The sequence below is a fragment of the Culex quinquefasciatus genome, chromosome 3 (assembly GCF_015732765.1).
Source record: "Culex quinquefasciatus strain JHB chromosome 3, VPISU_Cqui_1.0_pri_paternal, whole genome shotgun sequence".
NCBI classification, from domain to species: Eukaryota; Metazoa; Arthropoda; class Insecta; order Diptera; family Culicidae; genus Culex; species Culex quinquefasciatus.
In genome coordinates, this window is record NC_051863.1 from 137,353,314 (window position 1) to 137,370,995 (window position 17,682).

The 17,682-nt window shown below is 40.5% G+C and overlaps 2 protein-coding genes across 2 annotated transcripts; one reads left to right on the forward strand and one right to left on the reverse strand.

The window, feature by feature from the left end:
- The first annotated feature begins 219 nt into the window (after positions 1-219).
- On the forward strand, positions 220-8,203 carry LOC6047251 (aldehyde oxidase 1). Its single transcript, XM_038262339.1, has 6 exons — positions 220-454; positions 519-691; positions 766-1,285; positions 5,003-5,332; positions 5,398-8,058; positions 8,115-8,203. The coding sequence occupies exons 1-6, from the start codon at positions 415-417 to the stop codon at positions 8,183-8,185; spliced, it is 3,795 nt and encodes a 1,264-aa protein (XP_038118267.1). The 5' UTR covers positions 220-414; the 3' UTR covers positions 8,186-8,203.
- Positions 8,088-10,376, reverse strand: LOC6047249 (esterase B1). Its single transcript, XM_038262340.1, has 7 exons — positions 10,041-10,376; positions 9,841-9,978; positions 9,630-9,780; positions 9,182-9,573; positions 8,780-9,124; positions 8,470-8,724; positions 8,088-8,414 (listed from the first exon to the last, which is right to left on the reverse strand). The coding sequence occupies exons 1-7, from the start codon at positions 10,179-10,181 to the stop codon at positions 8,214-8,216; spliced, it is 1,623 nt and encodes a 540-aa protein (XP_038118268.1). The 5' UTR covers positions 10,182-10,376; the 3' UTR covers positions 8,088-8,213.
- Positions 10,377-17,682: the final 7,306 nt, after the last annotated feature.

The window sequence follows — 17,682 nt, forward strand, 5'->3', positions numbered from 1 at the left end:
ATTCCACTGCAATTCCACACAAAAGCCCTTTACGAGTGCTATCAGCTCCCCGTCAAAGCTTTCAATCAATATTGATTCTAATCACAATCTCTGTCTCTCGCGCTCAACAATACCACCAACAACTTCCTTCGCCAGTATTCATTTGCGTTGTTCGAAAAGTTTTCTGCTGATGACTTGGTTTCGGAACGCGTGGATATTTTGGCGTAGTCCCACAAGCACTAGCTCGCGAATCTGCGTCCTATTCTATACGTTGATATTGGAAGAATCGCGACCCAAAACAGTGTGTAGATTTCAAGTTGGTTTATATATAGACGCACTGTTTAACTCAGTCCGATAGTCAGTTTGTTGAGGTAGACCGAAGTGGACGGTTTGTGATAAGTTATTGGCGTTTTTTTGAATAATTTATTTGTGACAATGGAAGTGATATTTACAGTCAACGGAAAACTGTTTAAAGGTGTGTAAAATGTCGCAATTTTACAAGCTTATAATTTTATACTTAAAAAAAATACAATTTGCAGTTAATCCCCATCAAGTCCCAATTGAGACCTCTTTGGGATCATTCATTCGCAAGAATGCTCAATTAAGTGGAACCAAGTTGGTCTGCCGCGAAGGCGGTTGTGGAGCCTGTATCGTTAACGTAAACAGTGAACATCCGGTCACGAAGGAGCGTCAAAGCTGGGCAGTTAATTCAGTAAGAATTTTGTTTAAATCGAAAAGCTCTGTTCCGAAATCGATTTCGAATTTGTAAACATTTGTTTCCAACAGTGCCTTCTCCCGGTGTTCTCCTGCCACGGGCTGGACATCGTAACGGTCGAAGGAATCGGCAACAAAACCAAGGGCTTCCACGCGGTCCAGCAACGACTCGCGCACTTCAACGGAACCCAGTGCGGGTACTGCTCGCCCGGCATGGTCATGAACATGTACAGCTTGCTCGAGTCCAAGGGCGGTCAAGTCACCATGCAGGAGGTCGAAAACGCCTTCGGAGGAAACCTCTGCCGGTGCACCGGATATCGACCGATTCTGGACGCGTTCAAATCGCTGGCAGTCGATGCCGAACCTTGTCTCAAGGTGGCATGTCAAGATATTGAGGAGTTGCCGAAAATTTGTCAAAACACCGGCAAACCATGCCAAGGTCGGTGTGGTCCACTGGCCAAGAAAGGGCTGCATCTGGTGTTTGAAAATCAACGCGAATGGCACAAGGTGTACAACGTGCAGGATGTGTTTGCAATTTTGGAGAAGATCGGGTCCCGGCCGTACATGCTGGTCGCTGGCAACACTGCGCACGGTACGTATCACATCTCTTGATTGTGTTTACAATCTATTCATGTGTATAATAAAACCAGTTGACTGATAAACGACGCTCTACTAGGCGATAAAATGGGGTTCGACGAGATTTGGTTGTCGCATAATAAGTTGATTTCAAATCCACTTTAGCTACATATTTTCCAAAAAGCTAAACATTATTTTTAAATAGATAAAAATATGTTTATGTTTTCCATATAAATAATCGTAAGTTTTTGATTGTCGTATTTTTTTTAAAATCAAGATTTCCAAATCCTACTTCGTCATGCACACGGTCTTGAGAGTCTTCACCTCAAATTTCAACAAGTACCGTCAACTGGGGTGAATCGGGACACATGGGGAGAATTGGGACAGCAGTTTTAACCATGTAGGGGCACCATATTTTGATCTTTCTGGTTGGTTTCGGTTTGAACAGACTGAAACCAACAAAATGTGTACATCCATTTCCAAACTTAAAACCATTAAATGCTCTAAACACTGCAGTCCCTATTCAGACTGTAGTCCCGATTCACCCCAGGTGACGGTATAGAGTTATCTAAGCCCGCGCTCACGCACACTTGTACGCCATTTGTTTTGCTGGCCGGTACCAAATTTAACCTCAATCTTTTTCGTGTACGTATATGCAATACATGCGCACGTAGATTACTCTATGGTCCATCCAATCTAGAGATATCGTGGCTCCCGTAAATCAACTCGGAGTTTCGAGGAAAACGAAAAATTTGACAGTTCGCTTTGCGCATGGCAAAACATCAAGCTTAAATCGTCTTTAACTTACTTGAATCATGGAATACCTACATGAAACTTTAAGAAGTGATTGGAAATCAGCTTGTGAGTGGATTTAATACATTTTCTGAAATATAAAATTATTTTCCACATGAGTGTAACCCCTTAATTTATAACAAGCCTCCAACCTGGGATTTCCACGGAATTCTCCAAAACCGGGATTTTTATATTTTGTTTTGGTTTTCTCGAAAATTTAAGAAATAATACATAATTTGATATGTAAATTTGGAGGCAAATTACCAGAAAAAATGGAACAGTTAAGTATTCAACATATTTATTTAAAATATTTAAATTTTATTTTGTAATCGTTAGGATTTTCAAACCATTACAATTTTAATTGGGCTTATATCAGCATAAGGCAGCGAATGAAAAAGAAGGTTAAAGCTGCCAGAAATTAATGAATTTGACAACATCAATATATCAGCATAATTTTAGCTTATCAAGGAAAATTGTTGGAATTGTGTACAGATCTGGCATGTTTTTTTTTTGTTTATGTTTTAAAGGATTGATTATTAATTTACCGATCAACAAATTTCATCCTGTAAAATCTATTGCCCTTATTCACTCTGTAGTTTCAATTTGCCCCAGTTGGTGGTAGTGAATTAAATTCATATAAATATCACTTGATTTTTTTATGCCACACACTAAATTTTAAACTTATTTGTAAAATTTGATTTTGAAATATACAAAACATAAACATTTAACATTTTAATTTGCCCTACCAAAAAACTGCTGCCCTTGTTCAGATTTTAGTCTAGACAATCATCAGTTAATGGTAATCTGCTAGTTCTATGACTTCAATTGATTCAAAATTTTTCAAAAATATCCCGGTATCTCAGGATTTCTCGGAATTTTAAAAATATTTCGCGTTTCCCGGGAAATTCAAAACCCGGGAAAATTACCCAATTTATAAAAAAAAACATGACAGTTAAAAGTTGTTTTTTTTTTTGCTTAACATGATAAAAAAAACTTTCTGGGTTTCTGTGTTTCTGAAGTTTAAAAATATATATTATTGTGGCTTTAAACCCATTTTTGCAAAAAAAAATTTCTAAGAAATTAAATTAATGCGAATCAAATTAAACAATAAAATTGAGAAAACCCTATTTTCAGAAACAAGATCATGCGAAAAACATCAATTCATTTCTCAGTTGCTTTCATCTTGTAAGCTTGTTTAGTTTTTCTATTTCTAGAAGAAGTAGTCCTATTCTTCAACCTCCACTTTTTCGTCCCTTGATGATTTTTGGTTTGGTTTGTTTTATAGTTGTTTAGTAACTCTGCTAAATCCTCATCCTTTCTACTACAACAAATACATTAAAATAACAGTTAGTGAAAGCTTCTGTTTCATCAAGGTATGATAGATTTGGGCTCTCTGAACAGACTCCAATCGATGGAATTGAATATTAGTAAATTATCTTCAAAAGAACAAAGTTGTAAATTTCGGATATAAATGCTCTAAAAATATTCTAAGAAACCAAGCGCCTCCATTCTATTTGTCTTTCCCAGAATTAAACCATGGAGGCGCTTGGTTTCTCAGCACAGAATAAAATCATTTGTACTCGAAATTTACTACTTTTTTCTTTCTCATGAAATTCACCAACATTCAATTTTGTCCAAATCTATCATACCGTAACGTAATTGAAGCGTTTACTTACATCAATTGCTCAATTGCCATAAACTAACCAAACAAAGTAGGGGAGAGTGGGGAGACTTGATCCCCGGGGACACTTGATCCCAAGATTGTATCTCGTCAGCATGTGGGTAAAACTAATAGCTTTGTTCTAGAAAGTTGTGCGAAATTAGCTAAAACTCATTGTAGAAAACAAAGAAAAAATTAAAAAATGTTTAGATTGAGTTACACACATTTTTCTAAAACGAGCTTCAAAAAACTTCCAAGAGAACTTTTTTTCTTTGTTTTGATATGTATAGAAAACACTCAGGTGGGTCTCGTGGCGCAGGGGTAGCGGCTTCGGCTGCCGATCCCGATGATGCTATGAGACGCGGGTTCGATTCCCGCCTTATCCACTGAGCTTCTATCGGATGGTGAAGTAAAACGTCGGTCCCGGTTTCTCCTGTCTCGTCAGAGGCGCTGGAGCAGAAATCCCACGTTAGAGGAAGGCCATGCCCCGGGGGGCGTAGTGCCAATAGTTTTTTTTTTTTTTTAGAAAACACTCAAAAATTATTCAAAAAAAATATTTTTTATACATGAATTGTTTGATTAACTTATCAACTCGAAACCCCTTACGCATTTGACGTTAAATTTATCGTCATACTATTTTTACAATCAATTGTTTAAAAAAGTGCGTTTAGGGAGACTTGATCCCTGCATTTTTAAAGTCACTGGAATCAGCCTCAAGATTAATTAATTGGGCTGGGTTTTCATACATAGTTTCCTCTAGTATAGTTATTCATAAATAACTGCAGTTTGAACCTTTTTTCAAAAGTTTTGTAAACAAAAATTTCCAGCTTTTGTAAACATGCTTAATTTTGGTCTAAAATATAATATTATAAGTTTTTTTTAATATTTTACACACTAAACTTGTTATATTTTGAACACAAACGTACAGGTTTTATGTGAAATTGCTGTAACTTATAGAAAATCAAAAGTTTGGATGAATAAGAAACATTTTGCTTAAGATTTCTTCAAAATGTTGAAAGGGGGATCAAGTTACCCCTAACATTTTTAAAATGCTGGTTTAAAATATTTTTTTTAAAACGCTCGGCATGATTCGAAGAGTTCATCTGATGAAATACCGTTATTAGCCAAACATAGATGAATGTTTAAGCTTTCAATTCATGCAAAAAGTTTATAGTTTTGTGAGAAATTGACAGAGTTATGTGCGATACAAAAAAAGGGGATCAAGTCTCCCCACTCTCCCCTAATTAAAACAAAATATTAATAACACAAAGCCCATTCCAGGTGTCTACCGTCGCTCCGACAGCCTGGAGGTTTTCATCGATATCAGCTCCATCGAGGAGCTCAAGTACCACTCCCTCGGGAGCAGCTCGCTGACGGTTGGGGCAAGCGCCACGTTGACACAGCTGCTGCAAATATTGACGGAAGCGGCTGTAAAGAGCACTGAATTCCGCTACTGCACCGAGCTCGCCAAACACGTCGACCTTATCGCAAACGTTCCCGTTCGGAACGCGGGTACGATTGCGGGAAATCTTTGGATGAAAAATCAGCACAACGGGTTTCCGTCGGATTTGTTCCTGATTTTGGCCGCGGTTGGGGCTAAGTTGACGATTGGTTTGTTGTTTGTTTTGTGGAAGATTTTATTGTTTTTTTTTTTTATAATTTCAAATTTATTTCAGCTGAAGCTGGTGGAAAGCTGAATACCGTGCTGGTTGAAGATTTTCCCAATTTGGATCTAAACAAGAAAGTTATTCTGAACGTAGTTTGTCCTCCTCTGAATGCTAATAAGTTTGAGTTTAGATCATTCAAAGTGATGCCACGTGCTCAGAGCGTCCACGCGTACGTCAACGCTGCATTTCTGTTCGAATTCAACGCGGACAAATCTTTAGTGACATCGGCATCGCTATGCTTTGGAGGAATCAACTCAACGTTTATTCATGCCTCCAACACGGAGAACTTCGTGCGTGGTAAAAATATCTTTTCTGACGAGGTTCTACAAAATGCCTTCACGATCCTCTCATCAGAGATTGCTCCAGAAGAGAAACCTGGAGATGCTTCCGTTGAATATCGCAAGCTCTTAACAACTACCCTGCTATACCGCGCAGCCTTGGATATTGCCTCCAAACATCAGATACCGATAACTTCAAAATACCAATCCGCAGCCCAAGGTCTGCACCGCCCCCTAACCACCAGCAAGCAGGAGTTCCAAACCATCCAGAAAAACTGGCCCATGAACAAGGACGTCCCCAAGGTGGAGGGTCTCGCCCAAACAGCCGGCGAAGCCAAGTACATCGAAGATCTTCCGAACGTTCCGAACGAGCTGTACGGTGCGCTGGTCCTCGCTACGCGTCCCAGATGCAAGATCCTCGGCATTGACCCGCAACCGGCGATGAACCTAGACGGCGTGCATGGTTTTTACAGCGCCAAAGACATCCCCGGACGGAATGACTTTATGCCAACGGAGCTGGACAACGCGGAAGTCGAGGAGATCTTCTGCAGCGGTGAGGTACTGTACCACGGACAACCGATTGGGGTGATCCTGGCGGAAACGTTTGAGCTTGCTCATCGGGCTGCGAAATTGGTGCAGGTTAGCTACGGTGAACCCGATGGGAAACCTGTTTTGGCCACGTTGAAGCGCGTGCTGGACGCTGGAGCTCAGGATCGTATCCACGATCAACCGTACGATCAGGAGGGGGAGGAATACGGTAAGGTGGATGGTCAGTACAGGAAGATCGAGGGTCGCTTTGAACTGCCCGGGCAGTTCCACTTTTCGATGGAGTCCCAGATGTGCATCTGCGTGCCGACGGAAGACGGCATGGACGTGTACAGCTCGACTCAGTGGGTGGACATTTGTCAGATTGCCGTTGCGCAAGCGCTGAACGTGCCGGAGAATAGCTTAAACTTTTACGTCAAACGGTTGGGAGGTGCGTTCGGGTCGAAGATCTCGCGAGCTTCGCAGTTTGCTTGCGCCTGTGCCATAGCCGCACACTTTAGTCAGCGACCTGTCCGATTGATCCCGTCGCTGGAGACCAACATGGAGGCGGTTGGTAAGCGTGCCTCGTGCATCAGCAACTATCAAATTGAAGTGGATGGGGACGGTAGGATCTGTAAGCTGTTGAACAACTACTTGGAGGACTACGGGTGCAGCTTGAACGAACCCATCGAGTGGGTTACGGCGCAGTTCTACAAGAATTGCTACGATGCAAGCCGGTGGAAGCTGGTTGGGAAGGCAGCTGTTACCAACTCTGCCAGCAATACCTGGTGTCGTGGTCCAGGAACCAACGAAGGGATCACCATGGCCGAGAATATCATGGAACACATTGCTCACGCTTTGGGGAAAGATCCTCTGGAAGTGAGGTTGGCAAACATGAGTGAGAACCACAAGATACGAGAATTGCTTCCGGAGTTTGTCCGAGATGTCCAATACGAGCTGCGCAAGCAGGAGATTGAGAGCTTCAACGAAGCGAATCGCTGGAAGAAGCGCGGCATCGCGATCGTTCCCATGGAATACCCGCAGGCGTTCTTCGGTCAAATGCACGCCCTAGTTTCGATCTACCACATCGATGGAACGGTCTCGATCACTACAGCCGGAATCGACATGGGACAAGGCGTCAACACCAAGGTAACCCAAGTGGCGGCTCACATCATGGGCATCCCAATGAGCAAAATCAGTATTAAAACGATGAGCAGTCTAACCTCACCGAACGCCAGCGTTTCCGGCGGCAGCATGACCAGCGAAGCGGCTAGCTTCGCGGTCAAGAATGCTTGCGAGATTCTGCTGAACCGCATCAAACCGGTGCGGGACGAGTTCCCGGAAGAGTCCTGGGAGCAGATAACGCAACGCTGTCATAAGCGCACGATCGACCTGTGCGCCATGTACCAGTACAAGGCCGGGGACATCCAGAACTACCAGGTCTACGGACTCAGCTGTGCCGAAGTTGAGGTGGATGTGCTGACCGGAAACGTGCTAGTGCGTCGTGTTGACATTCTGGAAGACACTGGGGAGAGCATCAACCCGGCGATCGACGTCGGCCAGATTGAGGGAGCGTTCGTGATGGGAATCGGACTGTACTTCACCGAGAACTTGATCTACAGTGACGACAACGGACAGCTGCTGACGAATCGAACGTGGAACTACCATCTTCCGGGAGCGAAGGATATTCCTGTGGATTTCCGGGTTAAGCTGCTGCACAATACTTTCAACGAGACCTTTGTGCTACGCTCAAAGACCACCGGAGAACCGGCGCTGAACATGACGGTATCGCTATTGTTTGCGCTGAGACACGCACTGAACTCTGCCCGCAAGGATGCTGGACTTTCGGATGAATGGTACACAATTGGTAAGAGTGATCGCCTGAAGGATTGCGATTAAATCTGACGTGTATTTTTATTTCAGTGACACCCTCAACCCCGGAACAAATCTGCCTTGCTGCAGGCAGTAAAATTGAACACTTGAAACTACAATAAATTTATATTTGTAATACACTTATGATCGCTAATAAAGTTTATCTTTGCTGTACAGTGAATCCCAAAACTGCATTCGTTCCTGCTCCGGATACTCAATAAACTGCAAACCGTCGTTGTTGATGTTTAGACACTTGAACGGTCCCGTTGGCGTCGCAATCGATTCCCATTCGTTGGTCTCCTCTCCGTTTGGATTTCCATTTTTGCTCGCGAACGTTGAGAACAGGCCGACCTTTAAGCATTCAATTACTCTACATGAAGGATAGAAATTAGAAAGTCCAACTCACCATATTCACCATCGCGCGGTGCTCGAAGGTATCCTTCGCCGGGGGATCGTTGAACACGTTCTTGAAGATGTACGATAAATCGTCGGCATGGGCCGTTCCGCGCACGTCTTTATCGCAAAACACGATCCGGTAGTGGTTGTAGGTGTCCGAATCCACGGAAAACCGGTACAGGAAGGTCTTCGACGGTTTCTTCGAGTTGAGTCTTGACAAGATCGTACGGTGCAGTCCGTGCAGGAATAGCTTGTCGGTCATCAGCTGTGTGAAAAACGATACTTGTAATAGATATTGGAATGCGTAATGATCATCTTACCGTAAGGTAACCTTCTCGATTCTCAAACGACGGTTCCGTTTCACCGTAGTAGAACTTCTTCATCTGTTTGCCCACCTGCTTGCAACTCTGAGAAGTCCTGACCAGGTCCAGCTCCAGCGGAACCAGGTACTCAAAGTCTTTCAAGTTACTCATGATCGAGGGATTCTCCTTGATCCCGTTGAGACAGAACAGACCTTCCTCCGAGTTTCCACCAATCAAGATGTCTATTTCGTTACTCCAAGCTTCACGACACATTTCGACTGGATCCTTTGGAATCATACAGTTCTTCGTGATGTACGGCTCGATCACTGGTCCAAATGAGAACAAGATGCGATTTTCGATCTCCTACAAATTAAATTCAGTGAATATTAACTATTGAAGCTAACAAGCTATAAATCTTACATTCTCATTCAGCAAAATCTCCTGCTCACGAACGATACTCTCCGGATCTGCCTTCACGAGCACCTCCAGTGCGGCCCGCTCACCACCTTGCCCGTTCCAGCCAAGAGCTTTGGCGAGCCGTTCGCTAAACTTTCTTCGTGGAACCACGGACCAATTGTTCAGCACGCAGCCGGACATTACGATCGCGCGCTGGAACAGTCCCCGCGACAAGTCCGACACCATGTGGTAGTGTACGGAACAACCACCGGCACTCTCTCCAAACAGCGTTATGTTCTTCGGGTCACCTCCAAAGTTGGCGACGTTGTCCACCACCCAGCGAAGCGCGAGGTTCTGGTCCTTCAGTCCGGCATTGCCCGGAAGTCCCAGCTCGGGAGAATCGAACGAGATGAATCCTGAAGGATAGTTGAGCATTCTACAAGTTTGTCTACCAAGAAATCACAAATCATACCAAGAGCACCGATTCTGTAGTTGAACGAAACGAACACCACATCCTTCTGTATCAGATAGTCTGGTCCGTACATCTCCACCCCACTAGATCCTCTCATGAAGGCTCCACCGTGGATATACAACATCACAGGTAATAACTTCTTGCTATCGAGCTACAATTTTAATCATTCATACAATAACCACCAACAAGTTCAAAGGTCCATTCAACTTACGTTCTTCGTGAACACATTCATGTGCAAGCTGTCCTCACTTCCGATGATTTTGTTCAGCAGCTTACTGTACTGATATCCACCCGGCCCTTGGACGGTACAGTCCAACGGTTCCGTCCACGGTTTCGGCGGTTGAGCATCCTAAAAAAATCAACTCAGCACCATCATTTCAAGTCCCACAATCAACAACCCAAAATCCCTACCTTAAATCTCAACTCTCCAACGGGAGGCTGCACGTACGGAATGCGCTGGAAGCTGTAGTAATCGACCCCCGTTGCGGCCACCTTACGAACCCCCCTAACTGGACCGTACTGGGTCGGCACAACCGGATGTTCGACGTCCATAGTGTCCGAAAGATGTTTAACAATCAGGTGTTACCTCACGAATGACTTCGATGGCACGATGGTATGGCAATCATGCATAGATAACATCGTGTTCCCACACCAGAAGCCCACCCCTCCTAATCATAGCAGGTCGTTTTTTTTTTATTTGTTATCTTTGCGACGCAATGATGGATCACCTGTGCTGTACTCTTTCGTATACGAGTACGCGGTATCAACTGAGTTTGGCTCTGGTGACGCGCGCGTGTTGGGTGTTGTTATCTGTAATATTCTCTGAAAAGTAGTGCTTTTATGATTGCTTGACTGCGCATATTTGAAAGTTTTAGGCCAAATCACGTTTAGAGCAAAACGCGTTTTAGTATTTTTCTTTATTTGAAAATAATGGCCTTAAAATTTGAAATATTTTTTACAGCCATTTTACATTGTAATTTCCGACTTTTTCTAAGAGACCCTACATAATCTATACAATTTCAGCATTACAAAGCAAGGGTCCTGATTACTCAAAACAGACTAAATCACTCGCGACCACAAATATAATGCGACGAAAAACTCCTCTGGCCGTTTCCAACCGTTTGTCACTTCCACACCGATCGCTACTGAATACTCTCTCTTTGCTCTCCCTCTCACTCCAACCGGGTAGTACATCGAGTGTTTCAGAGAGATAGATTGTGCTTTGTCGCTCAAAGCTGAGTCGAAGTAGTTTGCGATCGACTTTGTTTTAGCTTAGCTTAGCTTGGTTGACCGTATTCTAGCCTAGCATAAAGCTCGCAATAGCTAGGTTGGCGCCGATAAGGAAAATAAATGCGTCAGTAATGTGCCGAATGACACATCACCATTCATTTGTCCTTTTGGTCGACTCCTCACGATCAACGGGGGAGGTGGGGAGGGATTTGATGATTGGATATCCTATAGAGATGCCTAAGAACTTAGACGATCTCCAAGATATCCGGATTTGGAAGGGGAAAGGGTTTGATGGGATACTTCACCGACGAATGAAGTAGTGGGCGTTGGTAAATAATGAGAAAATTGAAATGCAATAATATAATAAGGAAGAAATTAGAACGCTCTCACCAAATTCAATTCTGGGATCTTCCAACCAGCTCCCAACTCCGATGTAAACCTCTTCCGTATGCCACGTAGCCTCCCCCCAGTTAGGTCAGCTGTTGACGCTGTTGACGCAATCCACAGCCGGCATCCACAAACCACCGACGTCGTCCAAGAAAATATCTGCAGGAGCACTTTCAAAACTTGGTTCTTTCCCCTCCACTTCCTTGGAATCTCCTGCAATGCCAGCTGGTCCACCGCAGTACGACTGCCGCCGTCGACGTCGAACTGGTTTCGTCGATCGACTTTGTTTTGCTCATTTATTAAACTGGTTAAAATCAATGTTATGAAAAATGTTTTGCAATTATGTTGATTTAAAAGCATTTAAAAGCAATTTCCACCCTGCCAAATACCAATTTACGGCAAACTATGGTAATGCAGGCCAAAAGAGCGCTGAACTGGTATGTTAAAAGGTTCTCTCCTCTCTGAACGTATTCGTGTGTGACTCGGGTCGACGGACGGAGTAGGCAAAGAAATTCACGAAACACGTTTTTGTGTCACTGAGTGAAGCGATTGAGCAAGCCGCTGGCAGCCTGAGTGCAGTGTTCGATCGCGAATGGTTGCGAGCTCCAGTCGGCAAAGATTCGCTCGGCGATGAGTGAGTGATTTCTGATCTTTGAACCGACCATCGGGACCCTTGTTTCCAAGAATGTGCATTTAGAGATAATGATGGATCTTGCTTTATATGACTGTCAAGTATCTCTGGGCCAAGTTTCAGAAGGTTTGCTGATGTAACAAAGGCAAAGGAGAAATTTATGGTTACGATTTCCTTAAATTCTAGCAAATGTTTATATAAACTATCGATTGTTTTGATGTTAACAGCTTATTTGAGACCTAAAGAATGCCATTCACTAACATTTCAGTCCAAATTTGTGCGATTCATAAGTAAAATCGAGTGTCCGGAATTCGAAGCAAAAGTGTCCAGATTTCGAATCAGCTTTTATCAGTGTCCGGGATTCGAAGCACAACAAGTCATCTTAATTTTGAAATTCTGATGAAAATTTGTTTGAAAAGACATATTTTGCATGCATTTTCTTGAAACTGACTGTGTATACTACATCCTGATGATATTTCTACATTTCCAACTTATTTCATGATTTTTTGGGGTGTATCCCATTTGGCATAATGCCATTTGGCATAATGCCGTTTGGCATAACGCCGTTTGGCATAATGCCGTTTGGCATAATGGACGTTTGGCATAACGGCATAATGGTCATTTTTTGGCCATTTGGCATAATGGTGATTTGGCATAATGATGTTAAAATTTCAAAATAAAGTTAATATTGGAATTGTTTTAAGAAAGTTGTGATAACTGCCGGAGAAAGCTGATTTTTTCTTTCCTTATGATTTTTTTTGATTTAAAAACTGCTGGCTACAAAGCAAAAAAAAAACTTTTAATTTTGGAAGGTTGAAAATTTGGTGGGTTGAATATTCCCTCTTTTTTGAGTAATATTACATAAAAAATGTGTAAAAATGTGAACCTGATGAATATTCATCAGAAACTGATGAATATTCGTCAATTCCTGATGTAATATTACACATTTTTTTCGAGACAAAATTCTTCACCATTTCCTGATGAATGTTACCATCATTTTATTCTGTGTATGGGTGCCCAGAACTTGAAACGTTTGTTCAAAACGTTGCTCCACATGCTCAATATTGTTCCCAGGGCTATTTTAAGCCATTGACCCCTAGATTGAGCCAAATATGTTCGACATTTATGAAGGTTACTATTTCCTTTAAAGAAAGGGACACTTTCTAAGCTTGCGACAACTGCACAGAATCAAAGTTGAATTTTGTAAAGTTGAAAATTGGGTTGGTTGAATATCACCTCTTTTTGAGTAATATTACCTAATTTTTTTCAAACATGTGAACCTGATGAATATTTATCAGAAACTTATGAATATTCACCAATTTCTGATCTGGCACCATTTCCTGATGAATATTACCATCATTTATTTTCTGTGTGCTTAAAAATGTTGAATTTTTCTTCTAAAACTGAATTTTCTTCATTAAACAAGGGAAAATGCGCTTCAGCTGTGGTCACAGCTCAAGCGAGTTTTCCCTTCTTTTCAAAAAATATTCACCCATATCAGCAGTCAAGAGAGTTTTCCCTTCATTAAAGAAGGGAAAATTCAACTCATGTTAGTAGTTATCCCAAATCAAAGAAAGTTTTTACTTCTTTGAAAATAGGTAAATTCAACTTGTGTCAGCAGTTATCACAAGTCACTAAAATTTTCCCTTCTCTAATGGAGAGAAAATTCAAACATATAGAGATAATTCAACTCATGTTATTAGTTATCACAAGTAAAGAGAATTTTCCATTATTTGAAGAAGGGAAAAAAAAATCACTGACTTGTGATGACTACTGACACAAGTTGAGTTTTTCCTTCTTTAAATTATGGAAAATTATCTTTACTTGTGATTACCACTAACACGAGTTGAATTGTCCCTATATGTTTGAATTTTCTCTCTAATCAAGAAGGGTAAATTCTCTTGACTGCTGACACAAGTTGAATTTACCTTTCTTTAAGAAGTGAAAACTTTCTTTGATTTGAGATAACTACTAACATGAGTTAAATTTTCCCTTCTTTAAAGAAGGGAAAAATCTCTTGACTGCTGATGCAAGTTGAATTTTCCCTTCTTTAAAGAAGGGAAAACTCCTTGACTGCTGATATAGGTGAATATTTTTAAAGGAAGGGAAAACTCGCTTGAGTTGTGAGGGTGTATCCCATTTGGCATAATGCCATTTGGCATAATGCCGTTTGGCATAATGGACGTTTGGCATAAAGGTCATTTGGCATAATGGTCATTTGGCATAATGGTCATTTGGCATAATGATATTAAATTTTCAAAATTATTTCAATTCCATAGACTGGGTTAACCCACTACAGTTTGAATGAGGACAGCAGTTTTTAGTACATTCCGTATTAACAGTTCAATAGGGCGAATCTGCGTTTGTAAACAAGCAGTCTATCCCTTTTGCTCAAGTGACAGTTCACGTCAAGTAAGAGGGGGATATACTGCTTGTTTACAAAAGCAGATTCGCCCTATTGAATTGTTACTTCGGCATTTTAAAACGATGCACTTTTTTGAATTTTACAGAATTTAGAACTCCTCCTCTGGATGCACTAAGCTCATAATTGTGATTCGAGCTTAGTGCATCCAGGGGATCATACCAACATATGCTCGATCATATTACTGGGTGAATATTAATTGAATATTTTATCAGCAAGTGGCGCTACTTCCATTCAAATATACACAAAAGTGAGAATTTCATATTAATTCACCGTCTTCAGCTAAGGATCAAACCCAAAAAAGCTGCGGGTCATTTTTTCTAAACTCAACTCAACTGCTGACTCAAGGTTTATATTTCCTTTAAAGAAAGGGACACTTTCTAGACTTGTGACAACTGCTGATAAAGGTTGAATTTTCCTTCTAAAGTTGAATTTTCTTCATTAAAAAGGGGATAACGCGCTTCAGCGGTGGTCACAACTCAAGCGAGTTTTCCCTTCCTTTAAAAAAAAATACCTATATCAGCAGTCAAAGAATTTTCCCTTCATTAAAGAAGGGAAAATTCAACTCATGTTAGTAGTTATCTCAAGTCCAAGAAAGTTTTCACTTCTTTAAAGAAAGGTAAATTCAACTTGTGTCAGCAGCTATCACAAGTCAAGAGAATTTGTCCTTCTTGATTGGAGAGAAAATTCAAACATATAGGGATAATTCAACTCGTGTTAGTAGTTATCACAAGTAAAGAGAATTTTCCATAATTTAAAGAAGGAAAAATTCAACTTGTGCCAGTAGTCATCACAAGTCAGTAAGTTTTTTCATCTTTAAATAATGGAAAATTCTCTTTACTTGTGATAACTACTAACACGAGTTGAATTATCCCTATATGTTTGAATTTTTTCTCCCTTTGTGTAGGGAAAATTTTCTTGACTTGTGTTAACTGCTGACACACGTTGAATTTATCTTTCTTTAAAGAAGTGAAAACTTTCTTTGATTTGAGATAACTACTAACATGAGTTGAATTTTCCCTTCTTTAAAGAAGGGAAAACTCTCTTGACTGCTGATATGGGTGAATATTTTTTAAAAAGAAGGGAAAACTCGCTTGAGTTGCGACCACAGCTGAAGCGCATTCTCCTCTGTTTAGTAAAGAAAATTCAGTTTTAAAAAGAAAATTCAACTTTTTTTAGCACACAGTAAATAAATGATGGAAATTATTCATCAGAAAATGGTGACAGATCTTGTGTAAAAAATAGATTAATTTTACATAAGAAAATGATGAATATTCATCAGGTTCACATTTTTACATTTTTTTTAGGTAATATTACTCAAAAAAGAGGAAATATTCAACCATCCAAATTTTCAACCTTCCAAAATTCAACTTTTTTCTGTGCAGTTATGGCAAGTCCCTTTCTTTGAAGGAAATAATAACCACAGAGTAACCCAGAGTGACCAGTCCGAAGAAAAGTCATTTCAATTCTTGGCTCCATAAATGTCGAACATATTTGGCTCAATCTAGGGCTCAATGGCTTAAAATAACCCTGGGAACAATATTCAGCATGTGGAGCAACGTTTTGACAAACCTTTCAAGTTGTGGGCACCCATAGCCAGCAGTTTTTAAAATCAAGAAAAAAAATCTTAAGGAATGCAAAAATCAGCTTTCGCCGGCAGTTATCACAACCTAATGTGGTCTTCTTAAAGCAATTCCAATATTATACTTTATTTTGAAATTTTAACATCATTCCCGGATAAAAAATAACCATTTGATTACCATATTGGATCATACAATGACACTTTGAGAAATGGTAACTATTTGTGAAATCGTTTTTTCAATTTCCCAAAATTAAAATTTAACTATATTAAACTATTTGTGAACTGTTTGATTTCAGGTTACTTTTTGCCAAATAGTACTTAAACCATTTATTTACCATACAACAAACAGTTTTTGACGAAAATAGTACTGAGTTTTTAAGGTTACCATTGCTAACCACCCTTATGCCAGATGGTTAAACCATTTGTGAGATAGTAAAAATTCATGCCAACCATATAAATACCATTTTTAAAATAGTAGTCAAACATTTTTGGAAATGGTAGTAACAATATAGTTTAAAGTTCAATTACCATATGAAAAAAAGTTTTTATATGGTACTTTTTTATGCGGGTTATGCCAAATGACCATTATGTCAAATGGTCATTATGCCAAATGACCGTTATGCCAAACGTCCATTATGCCAAACGGCATTATGCCAAACGGCGTTATGCCAAACGGCATTATGCCAAATGGCATTATGCCAAATGGGATACACCCGAGTTGTGACCACCGCTGAAGCGCATTATTTCCTTTTTAATGAAAAAAAAATCAACTTTAGAAGGAAATTCAACTTTTATCAGCTGTTGTCACAAGTCTACAAAGTGTCCCCTTCTTTAAAGGAAATATAAACCTTGAGTCAGCAGTTGAGTTCAGAAAAAATGACCCGCAGGTTTTTTTGGGTTAGATCCAAAGCTGAAGACGGTGAATATGTTTCTACGTATATGACAAAGTGGAATGCTTTACATTCGTGTTAACATTTCAAATAAAAATCTCAGTTTTGTGTATATTTGAATGGAAGTAGCGCCACTTGCTGATAAAATATTCAATTAATATTCACCCTTTAATATGAATGAGTATATGTTGGTAGGATGTAACAAAATGAGCGAATTTTGCGTTCATTTCAAGTCATGATTCGCTGGATTCACTAAGCCCGAATCCCAAATATGAGCTTGATTGATTGTGACAGGACCTGGCGCTTTGACTTTGAAATTTAAATGGGATTTAAACCCTTTTAATCGGTGCGTTTTGGTTTTGAGTTTTTAGTCCCTTAATGATTATTGGGAACCGAAGAGTGCGACAAGATCCGTCAAATATTAAGAATGTTACAGATTTTATAACACCACCGCTGAAAACTTCAACATTTTCTTTAAGCTCTTCGGCCAGCACTTGCTGCTACTGCAGAAAATATTGAGGCAGGATACTCTCATGTAACCACCCACTGAGAATTTTGCTTGAGCCTCGACTCGATTCGGGCTCGATCTCGAACCAGATCGACTCAAGGCTCTAGCCAAAATTCTCAGTGGGCAAGCAAGCTGCCTGAAGAACTGAAGAAGTGTTATAAATTCTGTAACATTCAAAAAAGTGCATCGTTTTCTAAATGTCAAGCTTTAAAATGTACTAAAAACTGCTGTCCTCATTCAAACTGTAGTGCCGATTGATCCCAGTCTATGGAGTTGAAATAATTTTGAAAATTTAATATCATTATGCCAAATGACCATTATGCCAAATGGCCATTATGCCAAATGACCGTTATGCCAAACGTCCATTATGCCAAACGGCATTATGCCAAACGGCGTTATGCCA

What these genes read in the sequence shown, in the direction of transcription:
- LOC6047251 (XM_038262339.1), top strand. Translation starts at nt 415, where the DNA reads ATGGAAGTGATATTTACAGTCAACGGAAAACTGTTTAAAG. An exon ending in CGCTGGCAACACTGCGCACG is followed by an intron (nt 1,286 to 5,002) that starts GTACGTATCACA and finishes AGCCCATTCCAG; the next exon opens with GTGTCTACCGTCGCTCCGAC. An exon ending in GGATGAATGGTACACAATTG is followed by an intron (nt 8,059 to 8,114) that starts GTAAGAGTGATC and finishes TTTTTATTTCAG; the next exon opens with TGACACCCTCAACCCCGGAA.
- LOC6047249 (XM_038262340.1), bottom strand. Translation starts at nt 10,181, where the DNA reads ATGGACGTCGAACATCCGGTTGTGCCGACCCAGTACGGTCCAGTTAGG. An exon ending in CTACAGAATCGGTGCTCTTG is followed by an intron (nt 9,574 to 9,629) that starts GTATGATTTGTG and finishes ACTATCCTTCAG; the next exon opens with GATTCATCTCGTTCGATTCT. An exon ending in ACCGCGCGATGGTGAATATG is followed by an intron (nt 8,415 to 8,469) that starts GTGAGTTGGACT and finishes GAATGCTTAAAG; the next exon opens with GTCGGCCTGTTCTCAACGTT.